This window comes from Stigmatopora argus, chromosome 18 (assembly GCF_051989625.1).
Source record: "Stigmatopora argus isolate UIUO_Sarg chromosome 18, RoL_Sarg_1.0, whole genome shotgun sequence".
Taxonomy (NCBI): Eukaryota; Metazoa; Chordata; class Actinopteri; order Syngnathiformes; family Syngnathidae; genus Stigmatopora; species Stigmatopora argus.
In genome coordinates, this window is record NC_135404.1 from 4456790 (window position 1) to 4474426 (window position 17637).

Sequence of the window (17637 nt, forward strand, 5' to 3'; positions counted from 1 at the left end):
CTGAGAAAAAAGGAAAAAAACAATTTAAAAAAACAATCCCAGAAAATATTTTTGGGGAAAAATAATTAATTCCAAAACGTAATTTAAAAAAAACTAACACGAATGACTGAGGTTTCAAAAAATAATCAAAAAACAACAAAACCAAAATAAATACATTTGAAAAACGGTCCGGGCTAATTTTCTTTTTAAGGTGAATCCAATACGTACTTTTCGCCTCTATCAAACGGCAGGAAACTGAAATTCTGTTATTTTTAGAATTGCTCCACAAGATTATTTTAGATAGGATGCTCTTTCATCTATCAAAGGTAAATATGTACTGTACGTTTAACTTGAGGTTCAGATGATCCTATTGGTCAGATCATGAGGAGGCGGGACCGAGATAGAATTGGAGATCACAGAGGTGACGTCACTGGGAAGCTCTTTCATGTCATCTGCGTTTAAATGTACAGATTCCAACCCAAAAATGAAATCAGTCAGATGCTGCAAGTGAGCTCACCAGGTTATTCGGAATAAACGACCAGGAAAAAGAAATCAACCATGGAGCACCTCGCATCTGAAGTTGCTGCAAAGGCCGAAATTCTGCTACAAGGTAATTATATTATATTCTAACGTTCGTTGCTACTTTCCTTTCCAAGCGAAAGAGGGATGCAGACGATTATACATGGATTGGGTGCTTCATATCATGTTCGTTTTAAGTCGTGCTAAATTGCTGAAAAGTAGTAACAATTTCCTGATAAACTTATGACATTGTTTGAAGGATTTTTTAACTCGTTTTCAGCATCTTCATAATTTGGAGTCACGGCAGTCGTGTTTAACTGAAATGCTTTGTCGAGTCCAACATAATATTTGCAAAACCAGTTTACACTGCGTTGTCGTTGCAATGCATTTTAGACGTTAATGTACAAAAATATTTTCTTCCTGCTTTGGTGTGGGTGGCCGATCAGCGATTTAGCATTTTTTTGCAGTTAGCTAAAATTCCAACTTTAGAAGGAAGGATAACTTAAACTGCCCCATTTGTATGCGAAATGTGAAAGATGTTTATTGTGGTATATTGTTAACATGCTCTCCCTAAATACATATGATAATGCTAGTAGTCACAGCAAAATATGAATTTGTGAATATCAACTTTAGTGTAGTAAAAACCTGCCAAATGTTGGAAGGACTGCAATCTTGTGGAAGCCCATTTACTACTTTTTTTTCTTCCCTTGTGCCACCATTTTGGATAAGTGAAGATAGATTAGTTAAATGTAATCCTGTGATTTATGACGTGAATATTCTCCTGCATCTTTCATAACATCACTGCTTAATCAAACGACTTTCCTTCGTTAATTTTTTTGTTCTATTTCCTGTCCCTAGAATACCTACCAGAGCCTAATGCTGTTTCAGAGGAAGGCCAGGGGTCTCTACTGTGTCAGACCCCTTTGGACTTGTTAAGAGAATGTGCCGAGAGTACAGCTAGCCACTGGATTCAGCTTTTGCGCAAAACAGATGGCAAAATGAAGCTGCTCCTCGCTTCGCTGGCCTTCCACGAGACCTCAACAGAAGTAGGATATTTCTCAACAAAAGTTGAAATGTATTTACAATTTAGTTATTACCCCGCAGAGATAGCTGCCTTCAATTGATACTTTTTGAAAAAGTGTTTCCCCCTTAGCTGGTTACATGGTGGGACATAAAAATTACACTCCCATGATACTCATGATCATTCTTATTTCCATCTTGCAGGTGTGCCGTATGTTGGAACACCTGGAGGGGGACTATAAGAGGGAGGAGGACTGGTGCAAAGCAGAAAATGCATTTGATTCCAGCTCTCAGATGGATCATCTGACCTGCATGAGCAGTAAACACCTGGCGCAGAAGGACGTTTTCCTCAAGGTATAACACGTGTATCTACAAATGCATATAGAGGATCCCTCGCTATAACGTGGTTTACTTTTCACGGTTTCGCTACTTCACGGATTTGCATCGTGCATTGTGTTCTGCATTCTTATTGGCTAATAAGTCACTCCGCTTCTTCTCTATCTGTGCGCCAATAACGTTTCAGTTTAATATGTACACGTACGTAAAACAGCTTGCCAAATTTACATTATGTGCGTGCAAATTCTCTTGCAATTTCGAGTTTCTCTAAAACCCGTAATGTTGACAAAACGCTCTGGAGCGACAAAAGTATTTAATTATATCACGGGTTCTTTTTGGAACGTAATCCCAGCGAAAAACAAGGGTATACTGTATATGTCCTATACACGTGATAAATGACACCATGGAAGTTGTAAGCAGGGTTTCTGTGTTACATTTCTAATCGCAGATTATGCTATCTCTGTCATTCAGGCATGCACTCTGGCCAGAGGAATTGCTGACATCTTCCACCAGTACATGGAGAGGAACAGTGCTTCCATGGGAATTCTGAGTCCTGATGAAGAGCAGTGTGTTACAGGTCAGTTTGGGGAATAAAATCAAATGAACTGGAGTAATCTATAGCCTACGGCAAGGCGAAAATGCTAATGTTTACATTTACGCTAATTCTCAAAGAGCTTGCCAAAGATGCTCTTTTGTGTTTATTTTATTTTCTAACACAATAAATTGGTAACGGTGTTGTTATTTATTTTTTCAAAGACATCTGCAATGACCTGAAAGAGAGAGAAAACCACGTCCTCCACCTCTGGGCCATTAAGAAGCAGCGACTCGAACAGTGTCAGCAATATGTGGCGTTTGAACGCCAGGCTAAAGAGGTGATGGTTGGAAAACTTTGAAAAATGTGTCTCTCGCTGTGACTTTACCAAAACGTAACAAATTTGTTTGTCTTTAGGCCCAGGATAAAATGAAAGACACATTAGAGCTTTACCTGTCCATACACTGCCCTGATGGCTTAAGTTTCCGCTACAGGCAGGAAGTGTTGAAGGAGCTGGAGGACTTTGACATCATTACCAAGGTAGGTTTGGTGTCACACACACCCTTATCTATAGGCTTGGATGCAATTGTGCAAAAACATTCTTTTTGTCTACTCTACTCTGCAGCATTTAGAAGATAGCGTGAAGCTACTCATCAAACTAGCAGACAGTTACTGCAGAAAAGGCCACAGCCATGCCAGCGCCATCAGAAAATGTGTGATGGCAGCTGACAAATGCTACCAGGATTTCACCTTGCAAATGGCCAAGCCCCCCTGCAGCCCGGAGAAAGTAAGTCGGATTTGACAATGTTATCAGCTTTCATGCTTCACAGTTTGAAACCCACATTTTCGAAATGTGTATTCTGCTGTGCACTCAAACTTGAGTGCTCACAAAATAACTGCATTTATGTCAATCATTAATCATCATGATGTTAATCAAAACTCATACAGTAAATACCGTATTTTGGGTGGGACTATAAGTTGCGCCTGGTATAAACTGCACTCTCCAAAAAAGGCAAAATAGAGAGGGAAAAAAATAGAAAACGCAAAAGTATAAGCCACAGTTTTAGGATGGCAATTTTGTATTGTATCACAACCCAAGAATGAACATAAGTTAAAGTAACAGTAGTAAAATGAGATAAACAGGCTCAATTGGCATATGTTAACATAACAGGTTTCAGATAACAATAGCGTTGAAAAATAAACAACATGACAGGCAGTCGGTGGTCATAGAGAAAAACAAACATATAAAATTCACATTTGAGTATTCATCGAAAGCCCAGCCTAACAATGAATAAAGTGCGACTTAGAATCTGGAAAATATGGTAAATTAAGATCCTTCTCTTTCTATCGTTTGTCAGAATGTTGAACCGGATATAATCCCTGCTTCATGGCACAGCAAAACAGGGGATGACATCCATAAACTCAGCAAGAAGGAAAAGTCTCCACTCAGAAAAAGGTATGTTACTAACTCTACCATTTGTGAATTTAATTTTGGGTTTCAACAGAACAGGTTTTCTATTACTGAGAATACTTAGAGTAGAGTCTAACTTGGTCAAACGAAGCTGAGTTGTCCTGTTGTTTTCTGCAGGCTGCACAAGTGGTTCATCAGTTGTATGTAATGGCTGAAGCATCAGGCAGTCGACTACTTGGACCCAAAGCACAAGATGAGCTTACAATTGGAAAAAAATGCTGTATAGTACCTTTACAAAAATCAAATGTGTTAATGAATGAATATTCATATTTTTTCTTGTAAATAGTTATTTTTATATAAACTTCAATTGATGTGTACAGAACGTTTTTGGACAATAAAGCAAATGCATATTTTTGGAACCTTGCCTCCTCCTTCACTCTATGGAAAACGAACATATGCACATTGTTGCCTTAGTTAAATTCCCTTTAGAATGTAGTTGTCCATGTAATCGGGGCCACTGAATGTAGTAAAAGAATGAAAAAAAGAAATGCACGATCAGAAGGACATTGGGGAATTCCGACAAGCAGTCCTCAATGTCTGTCCGTCAAGCAAGTGTATTTCCGCTTCAATTCCACGTGCTTTATGGATGTCTCACCAGCAAACCTGGCAAAAACCCACACAGGCCTGGAGAGAACATGCAAAGTCCACACAAGGAGGGTTGAAACCAACCAGGGATTAAACCCTCGTTCTCAGAACTGTGAAGCAGACGTGAATATTTGGCAACAAACTTAGCAGGGAAAAGATTATTCACAGATGTGGGCTTTTGCATGCCTTTTTAAGGATTCCCTAAAAGAGAAAGCTTCACCACAAACTGTGCAGGAAAAAGGTTTTTCACCAGTGTGGGTTCTTGTGTGACTATTTAAGCTTCCTTTCTGAGTGAATGTTTGACCACAAACTGAGCAGGAAAAAGGTTTTTCACCAGTGTGGGTTCTTGCGTGACTAGTTAAGCTTCCCTTCTGTCTAAATGTCTGACTACAAACTGTGCAGGAAAAAGGTTTTTCACCGGTGTGAATCCTTGTGTGTGTATTTAAGTGTGCAATCTGTGTGAATGTTTGACGACAAACTGCGCAGGAAAAGGGTTTTTCACCAGTATGGGTTCTTGTGTGGCTTTTTAACTGGTCCTTTTGAGAAAATGTCTGACCACAAACTGCACAGGAAAAGGGTTTTTCACCAGTGTGTGTTCTTGTGTGGCTTTTTAACTGGTCCTTTTGAGAGAAAGTGTGACCACAAACAGAGCAGAAAAATGGTTTTTCACCAGTGTGAGTTCTTGTGTGAACTTTTAAGGCGTTCTTGCGACGGAATTTCTTAGCACAGACTGAGCAGGAAAAAGGTTTTTCACCTGTGTGGGCTCTTAAGTGGCTTTTTAAGTGTGCCTTCTGGGTGAAATTTTGGCTACAAATTGAGCACAGAAAGGGTTTTTCACCAGTGTGGGTTCTTGTATGTCTTTTTAAATCTTGCTTTTGAGAAAATGCCTTACCACAAATTGAGCACGAAAATGTTTTTTCACCTTTATGGGTTCTTGCATGATTATTTAAGTTTTCCTTATGTGTGAATGCTTGACCACAAACTGAGCAGGAAAATAGCTTTTCACCCATGTGTGTTTTAATGTGTCGTTTTAAGCGGGGCTTTAGAGAGAAGGCTTTACCACAAATTGAGCAAGGATAAGGTTTCTCCTTATGACTCCTCATGTGTGTTTTCAAAGTAGTCTTTGTCCCAAAGGTTTTCCCACACTGAGAGCATTTGCAGAGTTTGTCGCCACTGGGGTTTTTCTTAAGACCTTCATCGTCCTCATCAGCATAAAGCAAGTCATCACTCTCTGATAAAGGGGCAATTAAATTTTCTGCTTGCCATCGTTCTGTTGAGCCGCTGCCATACAGAGACTCCGCCCCTCTGCTGGCCACCTCCAGTTCATCTTCCCTTTTCAAGAGCTCACCAGTTGACATGGTGGCATCTTCTTCCTCCTTTTTAATTGGAAGTTGCTCGTCTCTCATTTTTTGTTGAGGGACCTCTGGGTCCTCCTCTTTAATTTGAGGCCACATTGAAGTGTTTGTAGGCTCCGCCCCTCCACTGGCCCCGCCCAGATCATCTTGCCTCTTCAAGGTCTCACCAGGTGAGCAGGTGAGATCTTCTTCTTCCTTTTTGATTGGAAGTTTCTCATCTCTCATATTTTGTTGTGGGAACTCTGGCTCCTCCTCTTTGATTTGGGGAAGCTCAACTTCCCCTTTAAAGACAACAGACTGCTCATCAGGACCAATATATCTTCTAAAACCTGCAATGACACGAAGAGAAATGATATATTTCATGGACCGTCTATCTAACTAGAAGTCCTTTAGGTTAGACTGAATATTTAAAGTCACTTACATCGGCATTGGTTCCGCTGGGGCAATTTTCTACACAACAAAAATGAACCATTTTTTAAATTAAAATGACTGAATTTCTTCTTCACACTTTACAGTAATGAAACTAAATGGAAGTCATACATTTATGACCAATCAGTCATGCTACTGTAGTATTCGCGTTAACAGCCAAATGAGCTTCAAACTGTTTAAAATGTGCCCAATTTTTTTCTTTAGCCTCCTGCATCAATGTAAGAACACAGCAAATAGAAAATTGTTTAAATCACTTTTTTTTTGCATCTTTCGATTTTTAAATATTTTCTAATTAAAACAAAACAAAAAAAATAATATTAGATTTTAAAAAAAAAAGGTTTTTATTTCTTTTCTATAAAATGAGGTAAAAGAGTGAATACATATTCCATTTATTTATAATCTGCATTTGAATTTTAACATTAAAAATGAAGTACTTTCCTGGGCCTTAATAAAGTACAATAAAAATAAAAATACAAAATAGCACTAGTCTTACATCGGCCTGTATCTGTAAACATTGTTATATATTTTCGAGACAAGTCAATCAGACGTCAACTCACCAGTGGCGGTCCGTGCATTTTCTTGTAGCGCCTTCAACGAATCAATCCAACCCTCAAAAACTATTTTATGGCTATAAAACCTCGACTGCAGCTACAGTAAATGGGGGTAAATCCACTTCCTAGCAGCATTTAATGATTAAATACAAATACTGGAGCTTTTCAGACATTACAACCGGGTAAGGGGGGTGATTTTCCCGGGAAACGACAGCGATGAACGTCAATACGTCCATATCAGCTAGTCGCGAAACTGCAAATATTGCACTAAAATGGGGTAAAATCCACTTCCTAGCAGCATTAATTGATTAAATACAAATACTGGAGCTTTTCAGACATTACAACCGGGCCAGGGAAGTGATTTCCCCGGGAAAAGACAGCGATGGACGTCAATGGCGAAACGGCAAAAATTGCACTGTATTTCTGGCATAGTCCGTCTTGAAAATTGCTTTAAATTAACACAACAATATATTTGCTTGTGCAGCTACCTCCAGATACAGTTTGGTAGCTAATCATAGTTGGTGAAAGAGATGACGTATCCCTACGCCTGCGACAAGGCAATGACGTATCCCTACGCCTGCGACAAGGCAATGACGTATCCCTATGCCTGCGACAAGGCAATGACGTATCCCTACGCCTGTGACAAGGCAATGACGTATCCCTACGCCTGCGACAAGGCAATGACGTATCCCTACGCCTGCGACAAGGCAATGACGTATCCCTACGCCTGCGACAAACTCGAAATTTGATTAGTTAAAGCAACAGTCTTATTGACGCTTGTTTAATGCAGCAGAGCCCGCAGAACTGATTGTGAAGGCTTTGAGGCAGATTTCTGACCCTGGCAACAAATAATGGCTGAAATGTGATTGGTTAAATGCTTCAATATGAAAACACACATCTGGAAGCAGTGCAACCAGGGGGACAAGCAATTAAAGGAAGCTAACAGACAATTTGGAATTATTTAATAAGTATTGATGGACAAAATATAATATATGATTCAGATATTTCTTAGGCCAGCAGAGAAGGCTTTGAAGGCCCTGCCGGCCCGCCACTGCAACTCACCTGACATTTTGGGGTTTAATGATTGGTTGTGAGGCGATGTGTTGATGCCAAGCGCCTTGTTTCTTCTCTTTATTAGTGGCTAACTTAGGCTAGGCTAAGCTAAACAAGCCACGTCAACGTCCTCCTAAACGACGGATTCTCAGTATGCCTTAAAATTTCTGTCACATTTCGCTGGACAAGGGGAGATAAAAAGTAGATCTTCTCAAAACCGAGGAAAGAAAAGCATAAGATAAAGGCCGATTCCTCCCCGATTGGGACCGAAGTCGGATTGCTGCCGATTGCTACTGCGCACGCGCGAAGCAACGTCGTTTCCTCTCAAGGAACGAGAGATACATAATTTGAGTTATAAAACTAACGAGATATTCATGATCATTTTGAGTCAAGTCAAAGTGTTATCGACCAGTGAAAGCAAAAATGTGAATATGTAACACTTCCAAGTCCCGGGGATTTAATGGTTAATGTAATGGTCGAATCGGATTCGAGGAGGAAGGCTCGAGATTAACATCTCTATCTTCAAGCCGTCTCAGAACTCGTTTATGCTTTGCGACCTACTTTATCTTATCTTAGCTAGCAGCAGCCAAAGGAACAAGTCTTCCGTCATCGAATACCTCTTTGAAGCTTTGCACCCTACTTAACTTAGCCTAGCTAGCAGCTATCAAAGGAACAAGTCGTCGAAGAACTCGCTTGAGTTTGCGGGCTACTTTAGCTTAGCATAGCTAGCAGCTATCACAGGCGCCTCCATCAGAATTCACGCATGGAAATGCCCGCAAGAGCAAAACTGCTAAAGTTCTAGGAGGACCTTTTTGACGTCAAACAGGAGCCTTCACCTCAGCAGCGTTCGACCGTTTGCAAAATGACGCACCAGAAGGTTTTTCTTCATAGACTCGAAGGTGGGTACACTTTTTACTTTCATATATTCCTTTAAAGGTATTCTTTTGACATGACACTATTTTAGTGTACGTACATTTTCATGAATTCACGCTAGCCCCATTCGAAGGAAAAAATATATGCCCAGAGGCATTAAAGCAGGGATGGGCAAACTTTTTGATTCACGGGCCACAATGGGTTCTAACATTTGACAGAGGGTCCGGACCAGGAGCAGATGGATGGATTGCTTTGGTAACCCCACCTCAGTGGAGAAAAAAATACACATCTTGGGGTATAGAGAAAACGTGTGCTTTAATTTCAAATGTAGATGAAGATGAGCATTACAACAAAACATCTGACTATGGAATGAGTCTTGAAACACTGAAAATCAAAAGAACAAAATGTTCCTTTTTTAAATTACCATTCCTATTTTAAAGCACAGAAAGTTCTGTTGTCCTTAAGACAAAACAGTGGCAGCAAGTCAGTCTTTGGAGCGGAATGATATTTGATCAGTGCGCACTGTTTATTTTGAGAATGTGCGCATCACGGAGACACTTTCAATTTTAATGGGAACAGTGTTGTTGGTCTCCTTTTTTAGCCAGCGCATCAAAGTGGATTTAGTTTTGTTGTGGCGATTCTCAGAATGGATCTGAGGTGTTAACTTGGATCTGTGGCTCTCTTTGTTGATGTTCATGATGCTAAAGGTCTGTTCACACACGTAGGTTGAGCCGAACAATGCCAGCATCTTCTGCCCCGCCCGCTGCAGCCTTGGAAATGCTGCTTTATTGAGTGAAGCATAGAAGTCATTTAGTTTCAGAGAGTTGAACTTCTCTTTTAAGACAGGGTCGGCTGAAGGTCGATCAGTTCGAGCTGGAGCTTCTCTGGGGCATTTTCGGGGTCTTGTGACAGAAGACAGGCCACCAACTGAAGTTACTTGTCAATTTTGTCGAAATCTGAGAACCGACAGCGGAATTCTCCGTGCAGTGCATCCAGTAACTCACTGTATTTCTTCACTTTTGCTCCAGCCTCTTTCAGTGTGGCTAGTGTAGAAAAATGAGTGAATGCTTTGTTCAAAATTTGCCAAGAGAATAAAGCCAGCTTGGATTTGAAGGCTTTCACGTTTGTGTACATGTCTTGCACAAACAGATCCTTTCCCTGCAGTTTTGTTTTGAGCTCATTCAAGTGTGAAAATATGTCCATAGCAAACACAAAATCACAAATACAGCACTTGTTGCTCAGATCAGGAAATTCATCAGCCTTCCCCAGTTGCTTCAAAAACATGCCAATCTCCTTTTTGAGCTCCCACACGGGGAGCACACGGAAGTGATAAAGCAAGTCCTGGTGATCCGCGTCAGTTTCCTCCAGGAACGGAATAAACTGACGGTGCTTAAGTCCCCTTGCGAGTATGAAGTTGACAAGTTTCACGACAGGATTCACAACATGATTCAGCAGTAATACCGATTTACATAGATTCCTGGTGGATGATGCAGTGGAGGAAAATGACATCCTGGTCAGGGTTTTCATCTTTCACTCTATTCTGGATTTTCCTTAGCAGGCCAACATTTTTCCCCGTTAAATTCAGGGATCCATCTGTGGTGACATTGACAAGCTTACTCCAAGGAAGCTTCACATTTTTGATGACAGCAGACTCCCGGTTTGTCCTTTAAGAGACTCCATTGTCAAAAACTCCTGTTATTTCAAAATTGTCATTGATACCTCGGATAAAAATGAGGAGCTGAGCAGTGTCTTTGACATCATTGCTTTCATCCAGCGCTAAAGAATACAACGTGAATGACCCCATCTTTTTGTTTAGGATGCTCTTGATATCGTCATCTATTAGTTCCACACGCCGAGTCACTGTCCGCCGTGATAAACTGATTTTCTCAAATTTGTCTTTGGTCTCCGGGCACAAAATACCTGTTGTCTCCGGGCACAAAATACCTGTTGTCTCCACCATACATTCTTTTAAACACCTGCCCTCAGACAGTGTTTTGCTGGCCTTTGCTATTTTGAAAGAAAGCATAAAACTGGCCTTGGTACTTGACTCTTGAATGGCAGTGTGACAATGAAAACCTTTGTTGAGCCTTTAAATTACCTGCCAACTTCTGAGCAGCAGCTTCCCTTTCTTTTGTTGACAACTTGCTAACATTGTTAGCGTGTTTTGTAGCAAAGTGACAGGCTAATTTTATACTCTTTGAAAACCGCAATAGTTTCTTGGCATAATAGGCAAACGGGGATGATCGGTGTTCAGCGAAAAAATATTTAGTTGGCCACTCCGTAATGAACACTCGACATTCTTTGTCCACTTTGCGTTTCTTAGGTCCGCTCATCTTTACCGAAGGGCTGATGGATCGAGAAGAGTCAAAAGGGAAATAGCAAACGTGGAGTAAAACGCCCTACGCTTCACCTCAACAAACCCAATGTATCTACAGTGTTATCTAGTGAACAAAAACAGAAATGCAGGGGAAATAAAAATTAACAAGGTTTATTAATGTAATATTATCATGTTCGGCGGGCCGTATTAAAACGTTTAACAGGCCACATATGGCCCCCGGGCCGTAGTTTGCCAATGTCTGCATTAAAGAGTCATTAAAGCTACTCCCCCTACATTTTTGGCTGCATGCTTGAGTGACATAACACTTACTTACATGCACTAAATTCTCATCTCATCTCATTTTCTGAACCGCGTTATCCTTATTAGTTTCGTGGGGGTGCTGGAGCCTATCCCAGCTGTCTCCAGGCCAGAGGCGCAGGACACCCTGAGTCGGTGGCCAGCCGATCATAGGGCACAAGGAGACGGACAACCATGCACACTCACACTCATTCCTAGGGGCAATTTAGAGTGTTCAATCAGCCTACCATGCATGTTTTCGGAAATGTGGGAGGAAACCGGAGTATCCAGAGGAAACCCACGCAAGCCCAGGGAAAACATGCAAACTCCACACAGGTGGGACGTGAGCTGGATTTGAACCCCTGAATTCAAATAATATTTTTCTCTTTATGAAAAACAAAAAAGGAAATGTTCAATGTTTTCTGATGGAATAATGATTAATACCATTAAATCATTATTAGTAATATTTAATTAAAACTGGAAGACATCGTTGGCATACACTGATTACAACTTGCAAGGAGTGATCACTCATAACGCGGCTTCGTTCAAAAGTATTTCTGACGAGCAGGATACTCTTCTCATTATTTAGTCGCAACATACTGAAAACATTTAATGTACAGTGGTACCTCGTCACACGACCGCTCGTCATACAAAATTCTCGTCTTACGACGGAAATTTCGATCGAATAATTCGCCCGTCATGCGATCAAAATTTCGTGATGCGACCAAGCCAGGTGGCCATGGCACTGTCTTTTTTGCAAATCTTTCGTGTATAACAATATTTACGAGCACCGGATGAGTTATTCAGACCAGGAAACGCACAACGCGCATGCGCGGGGGAAAGAGGGCTTTCTGGGTAATGAAGTATACTCATGCACACAACGCCAACAGGCAATGGCACTCTTTCTCAGAATAAAACGTTACCCACAATCAATACGTGGGTAAGCTCAGCTGCTGCATTTCCTGTTATTTTTATCTAATACGAGGAGTATTATATTACTTCTCGTTGGCTGCTCATAAGAACATCAGGGGCACTGGCTCGCAACAGCATCCCCGGTAGCAACTCTATCATAGGCGCCGTTTGAGGGGATGCGAACACAGATGCTACAAGCTAAAAGGAGCCGCTAGCCAGCGCCCCCGAAGCTCTCATGAGCAGCGGAGCGATCGCTGATAAAAGACTGCTGCTCGTTGGCTGCTCATAAGAACATCAGGGGCACTGGCTCGCAACTCCCCGCAATAGCAACCACGGTAGCAACTCTATCATAGGCGCCGTTCGAGGGGATGCGACCACAGATGCTACAAGCTAAAAGGGAGCCGCTAGCCAGCGCCCCCGAAGCTCCCATGAGCAGCGGATCGATCGCTGATAAAAGACTGCTGCTCGTTGGCAAGTGGTCGTGCGTTATCCGATTGTGAGGACATTTGTGTGCATCATTTTCGGAATATTTTGAAGGCAATAGTAAAACAGCAAACAGCCCATCAATAGCGAACGTGAGGGTGGAGTGTTTGTTCCGTTTACGAGTGCGTTGTGTGGAAAAAAAACCCGAAGCCCCCCGCCCCTTTTGTGCCCCTCTCCCCTCGGCGAAATCCGCCCAATTTTAGTTAGATTAAACACATTTTATTTCTATTAAACCACTAGTTATGTGTTACTTTGTCAATAGATGGGGAATTAGAAGAAATAAAACATTTTTCCAATCCAATATCCTGTTTTTGGTGTTTTTTCAGAGGGCTGGAACTTATTACATTTTTTTCCATTCATTTCAATGGGAAACGTCCGCTCGACATACGAGAACCTCGTCATACGATCTCAGTCTCGGAACGGATTACGCTCGTATGTCGAGGTACCACTGTCATCTGATTCAAAACAATTGCATAAGCTAACCGAATAACACCCTTAAGGTCAAAAAACAACTGCTCATATTAGATCGAAACCAAAACACCTGCGTAAGAATTTGCAGTATAAGCATAATAATTCCTTTATAAGGTAAACTGCCGGCGTCCCAGTCAAAGCAATTTATGAGTCCTTTGTAGATCAGCATCCTTGGCAGGGAACAAGGGGTTTGTTGCCGTCAATAGTCCTGAAAACAATTAACTGGCCTCGAAAGCAGCTGTGGGGGAAAGTGTCCTCTTGCTTGGTCCCAACATAAAGCATGAATTAATTTATAGCTTTATTACCTATTAAAAATGCTTACAAAACATAGAAACATCCCAGAATAAATCCAACATTTTCTTTAAAAAAAAACACGGTAAAAATATTTTTAAGCCAACCATCTTTTTCTAAAATATTCATTTCGAAAATTACATTATTCTTCTCTTTTTTCATTTATACTTCAATGTCATCATTCCCCAAAATGTTAATAGACTAGCTACTTATTAAAACAATGTTTTTTTTAAATGCCTCCCCTTTGGTGAAAACATTGTAACTAAATTAAAATCTAAAAAGTTAGAGAATTTTTATGATCGACAGTCCATGAAATATATAATTTATTTTCATGTCTTTGCAGGTTTCGCAAAATATCTTCGTCCTGATTGGCAAGAGTCTGTTGGCTTTAAAGAGGAAGTTGAGCTACCCCAAATCAAAGGGGAGGAGCCAGAGTTGCCTCAACACCAAAAGAGAGAAGAGCAACTTAAAATAAAAACGGAGGATGATGATGTCACCTGGTCACCTGGTGAGTCCTTGAAGCAGCAAGATGATATGGGCGGGGCCAGCGGAGGGGCAGAGCCTGCAAACACCTCAACATGGCCCCAAATTAAAGAGGAGCCAGAGTTTCTTCAACACCAAATGAGAAAAGAGCAACCTCCAATCAAAATAGAGCAAGAAGATGTCACCTGGTCAACTGGTGAGCCTTTCAAGAGTGAAGATGATCTGGGCGTGGCCAGCAGAGGGGCGGAGCCTCCGAATGACAGCTCAACAGAAGGATGGCAAGCAGACAATTTAATTGCTCCTTTATCAGATAGTGACGACTTAGTTTATGACGATGATGACGATGAAGGTCTTAAGAAAAACTCCAGTGGTGAAAAACTCTGCAAATGCTCTCACTGTGGGAAAACTTATAGGAAAAAGTGTCATTTGAATGCACATATTAGGAGTCACACTGGGCAGAAACCCTTTTCATGTTCTGTTTGTGGTAAAACATTTACAGAGAAGGGAAGTTTAAAAAGACACACAAGAACCCACACTGGGGAAAAACCATTTTCGTGCTCAGTTTGTGGTCAAGCATTCGCAGAGCAGGGGACGTTAAAAGTCCACACAAGAACCCACACTGGTGAAAAACCATTTTTGTGCTTAGTTTGTGGTAAAACATGTACACAGAAGACAAGTTTAAAAATACACACAAGAACCCACACTGGTGAAAAACCATTTTCATGCTCAATTTGTGGTCAAGCATTCACACACAAGATAAGCTTACAAACCCACACAAGAACTCACACTGGTGAAAAACAATTTTCCTGCTCAGTTTGTGGAAAAACATTTACAGTCAAGAAAAGTTTAAAAATACACACAAGAATCCACACTGGTGAAAAACCATTTTCATGTTCAGTTTGTGGTCAAGCATTCGCAGAGCAGGGAACGTTAAAAGTCCACACAAGAACCCACACTGGTGAAAAACCATTTTTGTGCTTAGTTTGTGGTAAAACATTTACACAGAAGGGAAGTTTAAAAATACACACAAGAACCCACACTGGTGAAAAACCATTTTCATGCTCAATTTGTGGTCAGGCATTCACATACAAGGTAGGCTTACAAACCCACGCAAGAACCCACACTGGTGAGAATCCCTCAAGTGTCATGTTTTCATGACGTGTTGATAAAAATAGAAAATAGAGAAATACACTAGTTGAGTTTTATCTCATTTGATCTTTTCAGCATTTTTCAAATAGCTTTGTAAGCTGGCACATCCATTTAATTGTTTTTCTTCTTTTCAACTTTTCCAGAACTGACTTTGTGTTCATTTTGAGGTTCTATTACACTTTTTTATATTTGTCCTAACTTTCTTTGATTTGAATGTAACTAAATTTACCTGGCAATTGGTATATGAAGTCAAATGTAAATTGTTATTTTAATTTTGAACAGACAATCATAGGGCTTTACTCAATATTTTTAGTTATGTATAACATTAGTAAAAAAAAAAATATATTAATGGCATGTCGTTGTGATTGTCAATTCCTTTCAACTGTGGTCGCCTCCTCTGTGTATCAACCACAAGTTCTCAATGTATCATTAACCTTTGTCTCTGTGTTTAAGTCCCCTAGTTTTGTTCGTTTCTTGATGCGTCCTTGTTAATGTTAAGTGTGTGTACCAGCTATTTTTAAATCTACGGCTTTTGGTTCATTTTTGTCAGTTTGGATTCTTGGTTTATATGTTCAATTCATATTAAATTCATTCTAATTTGATCGACTAATTCATCATCAGTATCCTACCACCTGGTGATCCCCAAGTTGCAACTGTATTCAAATTCCTATAACATGCAATTTAGCAAATCATTATTATAAAGAAAGAAACAGTAACATGTCCTTTTGACCTTATTGATAACACAATAACACGGTACGTTCGTGTATTCAGCTTTTGTATCACTTATCATAACGAAGTACAAGACATTTACAATTTTGGTGATTAATGTGTTTGGTCGCTTTCATAAGATTAGCGTGTTTCTAAATTTGAATTATCTTAATGCACCAATAAACAAAAATCTCAATTATCTTACTGATTCTATCATTATAGTTTGTGAGAATCCAACTGCCTAATCAAAATTATAGTATATATTAACTGGTATTATATTATGATCATTGCTTCCTTGTTCGGCATGAGAACTATATATTTTTTCTTTTTTGCTGAAGCAATTACACAAATTGACTAAACATACATTGAAACTGATTATTGTATAATGTTGAAGATGTTATTTCTGTGTGTACTGTGCAGAAGATGCTATTATTTGTGTGTGATGTGGTCATTTATTTCAAAATAGAGAAAAGATAAACAGATAAAATGCTAAACAATATTCATTTTGACGTCTATGAATGAAATTCAAGAAAAAAAACGTATCTTGCATAAAACGTGAAAAAAACTCACTTACTTATGCCTGCCATTGCTCGCTCAGGACGCCACCATCTTACTGTGGATAAACGTGCTCTGAATGACCAGACGCGACTAGCCTTGATACATGTGTTTGTAGTGTTCACGATGTCAGCACATCCCAATAGTTTTTAAGGCTGATCGAAGGTCTTGCGGTCGATCATTAAAATATCAGCCTTGATAACTGCGTAATGTGTATCTGTGGAAGAGAGCTATTTTTTGTGGGTGCTGAAATAAACAGCTAGGCCGGCTTCTTCTATTCGCAAATTCTGTTCTTAAATCCGTCTCTTGATTTTAATGACAATTGGAATAACAAAATAATTTTAAAAATCCCTCTGGTGATCAGGGATAATCACCTGAATCAGACACCTGGTTAAAATGGGAATGATTGGTTGCTAAAAAAAAAGTAATAACAAACATAGTTATGGTTGGTTCATTATCATAAAATATATTAATGTATAAAACCATCAAATCACGGTCATCCGTTTACGTCTTTTACTTAGAACCGAGAATGCAACAATACAGACACCAAAAGTACGGATGCGCGTAAAAGGTTGGAACACACCACATCATCCCCCTCTTAAATTTAAAGCAGTATTTTTTTCAAAATAACCCGTTTCCCTCATAACAAAGGACTTTTTTAAGACAAAAAAACAAGTAGGTATGCAAACAACAGTATGAACAGCAGCATGTATATTTACTTAGCTATTCAGATATCTGCTTGTTTTTTTACAAACACGGTCTGAGCATCTCAGTAAAGGCGGGTCAGACGGAACCGATGGATACACTGGTACATCCCCAGTGACCTTGGGTGTGTTCACTTCATCACGTTCAGAGTGTGCATTGGGTTCAGATGTCTCAGTGTCTATTTCAGTCATTGCAGGTTAAGCTCTGGGACGCAGCTGATCTCCATGACGCCGATGCACAGTGTCAGAGTCTCTTTCTTTGGCTTGATACGACACAGGTCCTGTTTCTTTATCCACTTGTCCAGGAATCCATTTGTTACCTCCTCCTGCTGTATTACGGAGATATACAAGTTCGTCCTTGTTGAAAGTGCGATCCTCTGCCGAGAAGTCATGGTGGTCTTTTTGTTGACACTGCTTTCTGCGAACCGTCTCTCTGATGCTAGGCTTCAGGAAGTCCAGCCAGGTGCAGACATGTTGGTGGAGAAATAAATCCGTTGGAGACTGACCCGCGGTGCAGTTGGGAGTGGTCCAGTACTGTAGCAGAAATAGTGAAAGTTTGTCCTC

At 40.3% G+C, this 17637-nt stretch overlaps 3 protein-coding genes and 1 pseudogene across 4 annotated transcripts; 2 read left to right on the plus strand and 2 right to left on the minus strand.

Annotated features, from left to right (window-relative positions):
* Positions 1-406: 406 nt before the first annotated feature.
* Positions 407-4216, plus strand: LOC144092937 (triple functional domain protein-like). Its single transcript, XM_077626114.1, has 9 exons — positions 407-589; positions 1357-1544; positions 1723-1872; positions 2326-2431; positions 2611-2726; positions 2804-2926; positions 3012-3173; positions 3745-3842; positions 3975-4216. Exons 1-9 carry the CDS (start codon positions 538-540, stop codon positions 4003-4005), a joined length of 1026 nt encoding a protein of 341 aa, XP_077482240.1. The 5' UTR covers positions 407-537; the 3' UTR covers positions 4006-4216.
* On the minus strand, positions 3464-8196 carry LOC144092927 (uncharacterized). 2 transcript variants are annotated; one of them, XM_077626097.1, is made up of 3 exons: positions 7840-8196; positions 6219-6247; positions 3464-6126 (listed from the first exon to the last, which is right to left on the minus strand). In XM_077626097.1, exon 3 carries the CDS (start codon positions 6020-6022, stop codon positions 4601-4603), a length of 1422 nt encoding a protein of 473 aa, XP_077482223.1. In that variant the 5' UTR covers positions 6023-6126; positions 6219-6247; positions 7840-8196; the 3' UTR covers positions 3464-4600. The 2 variants fall into 2 exon arrangements, with proteins under 2 accessions (XP_077482223.1, XP_077482222.1); XM_077626096.1 differs by lacking the exon at positions 6219-6247.
* Positions 7927-16255, plus strand: LOC144092931 (uncharacterized). Its single transcript, XM_077626103.1, has 3 exons — positions 7927-8729; positions 13818-15156; positions 15274-16255. The coding sequence occupies exons 1-2, from the start codon at positions 8693-8695 to the stop codon at positions 15113-15115; spliced, it is 1335 nt and encodes a 444-aa protein (XP_077482229.1). The 5' UTR covers positions 7927-8692; the 3' UTR covers positions 15116-15156; positions 15274-16255.
* On the minus strand, positions 9637-10507 carry LOC144093114 (general transcription factor II-I repeat domain-containing protein 2-like; annotated as a pseudogene).
* Positions 16256-17637: the final 1382 nt, after the last annotated feature.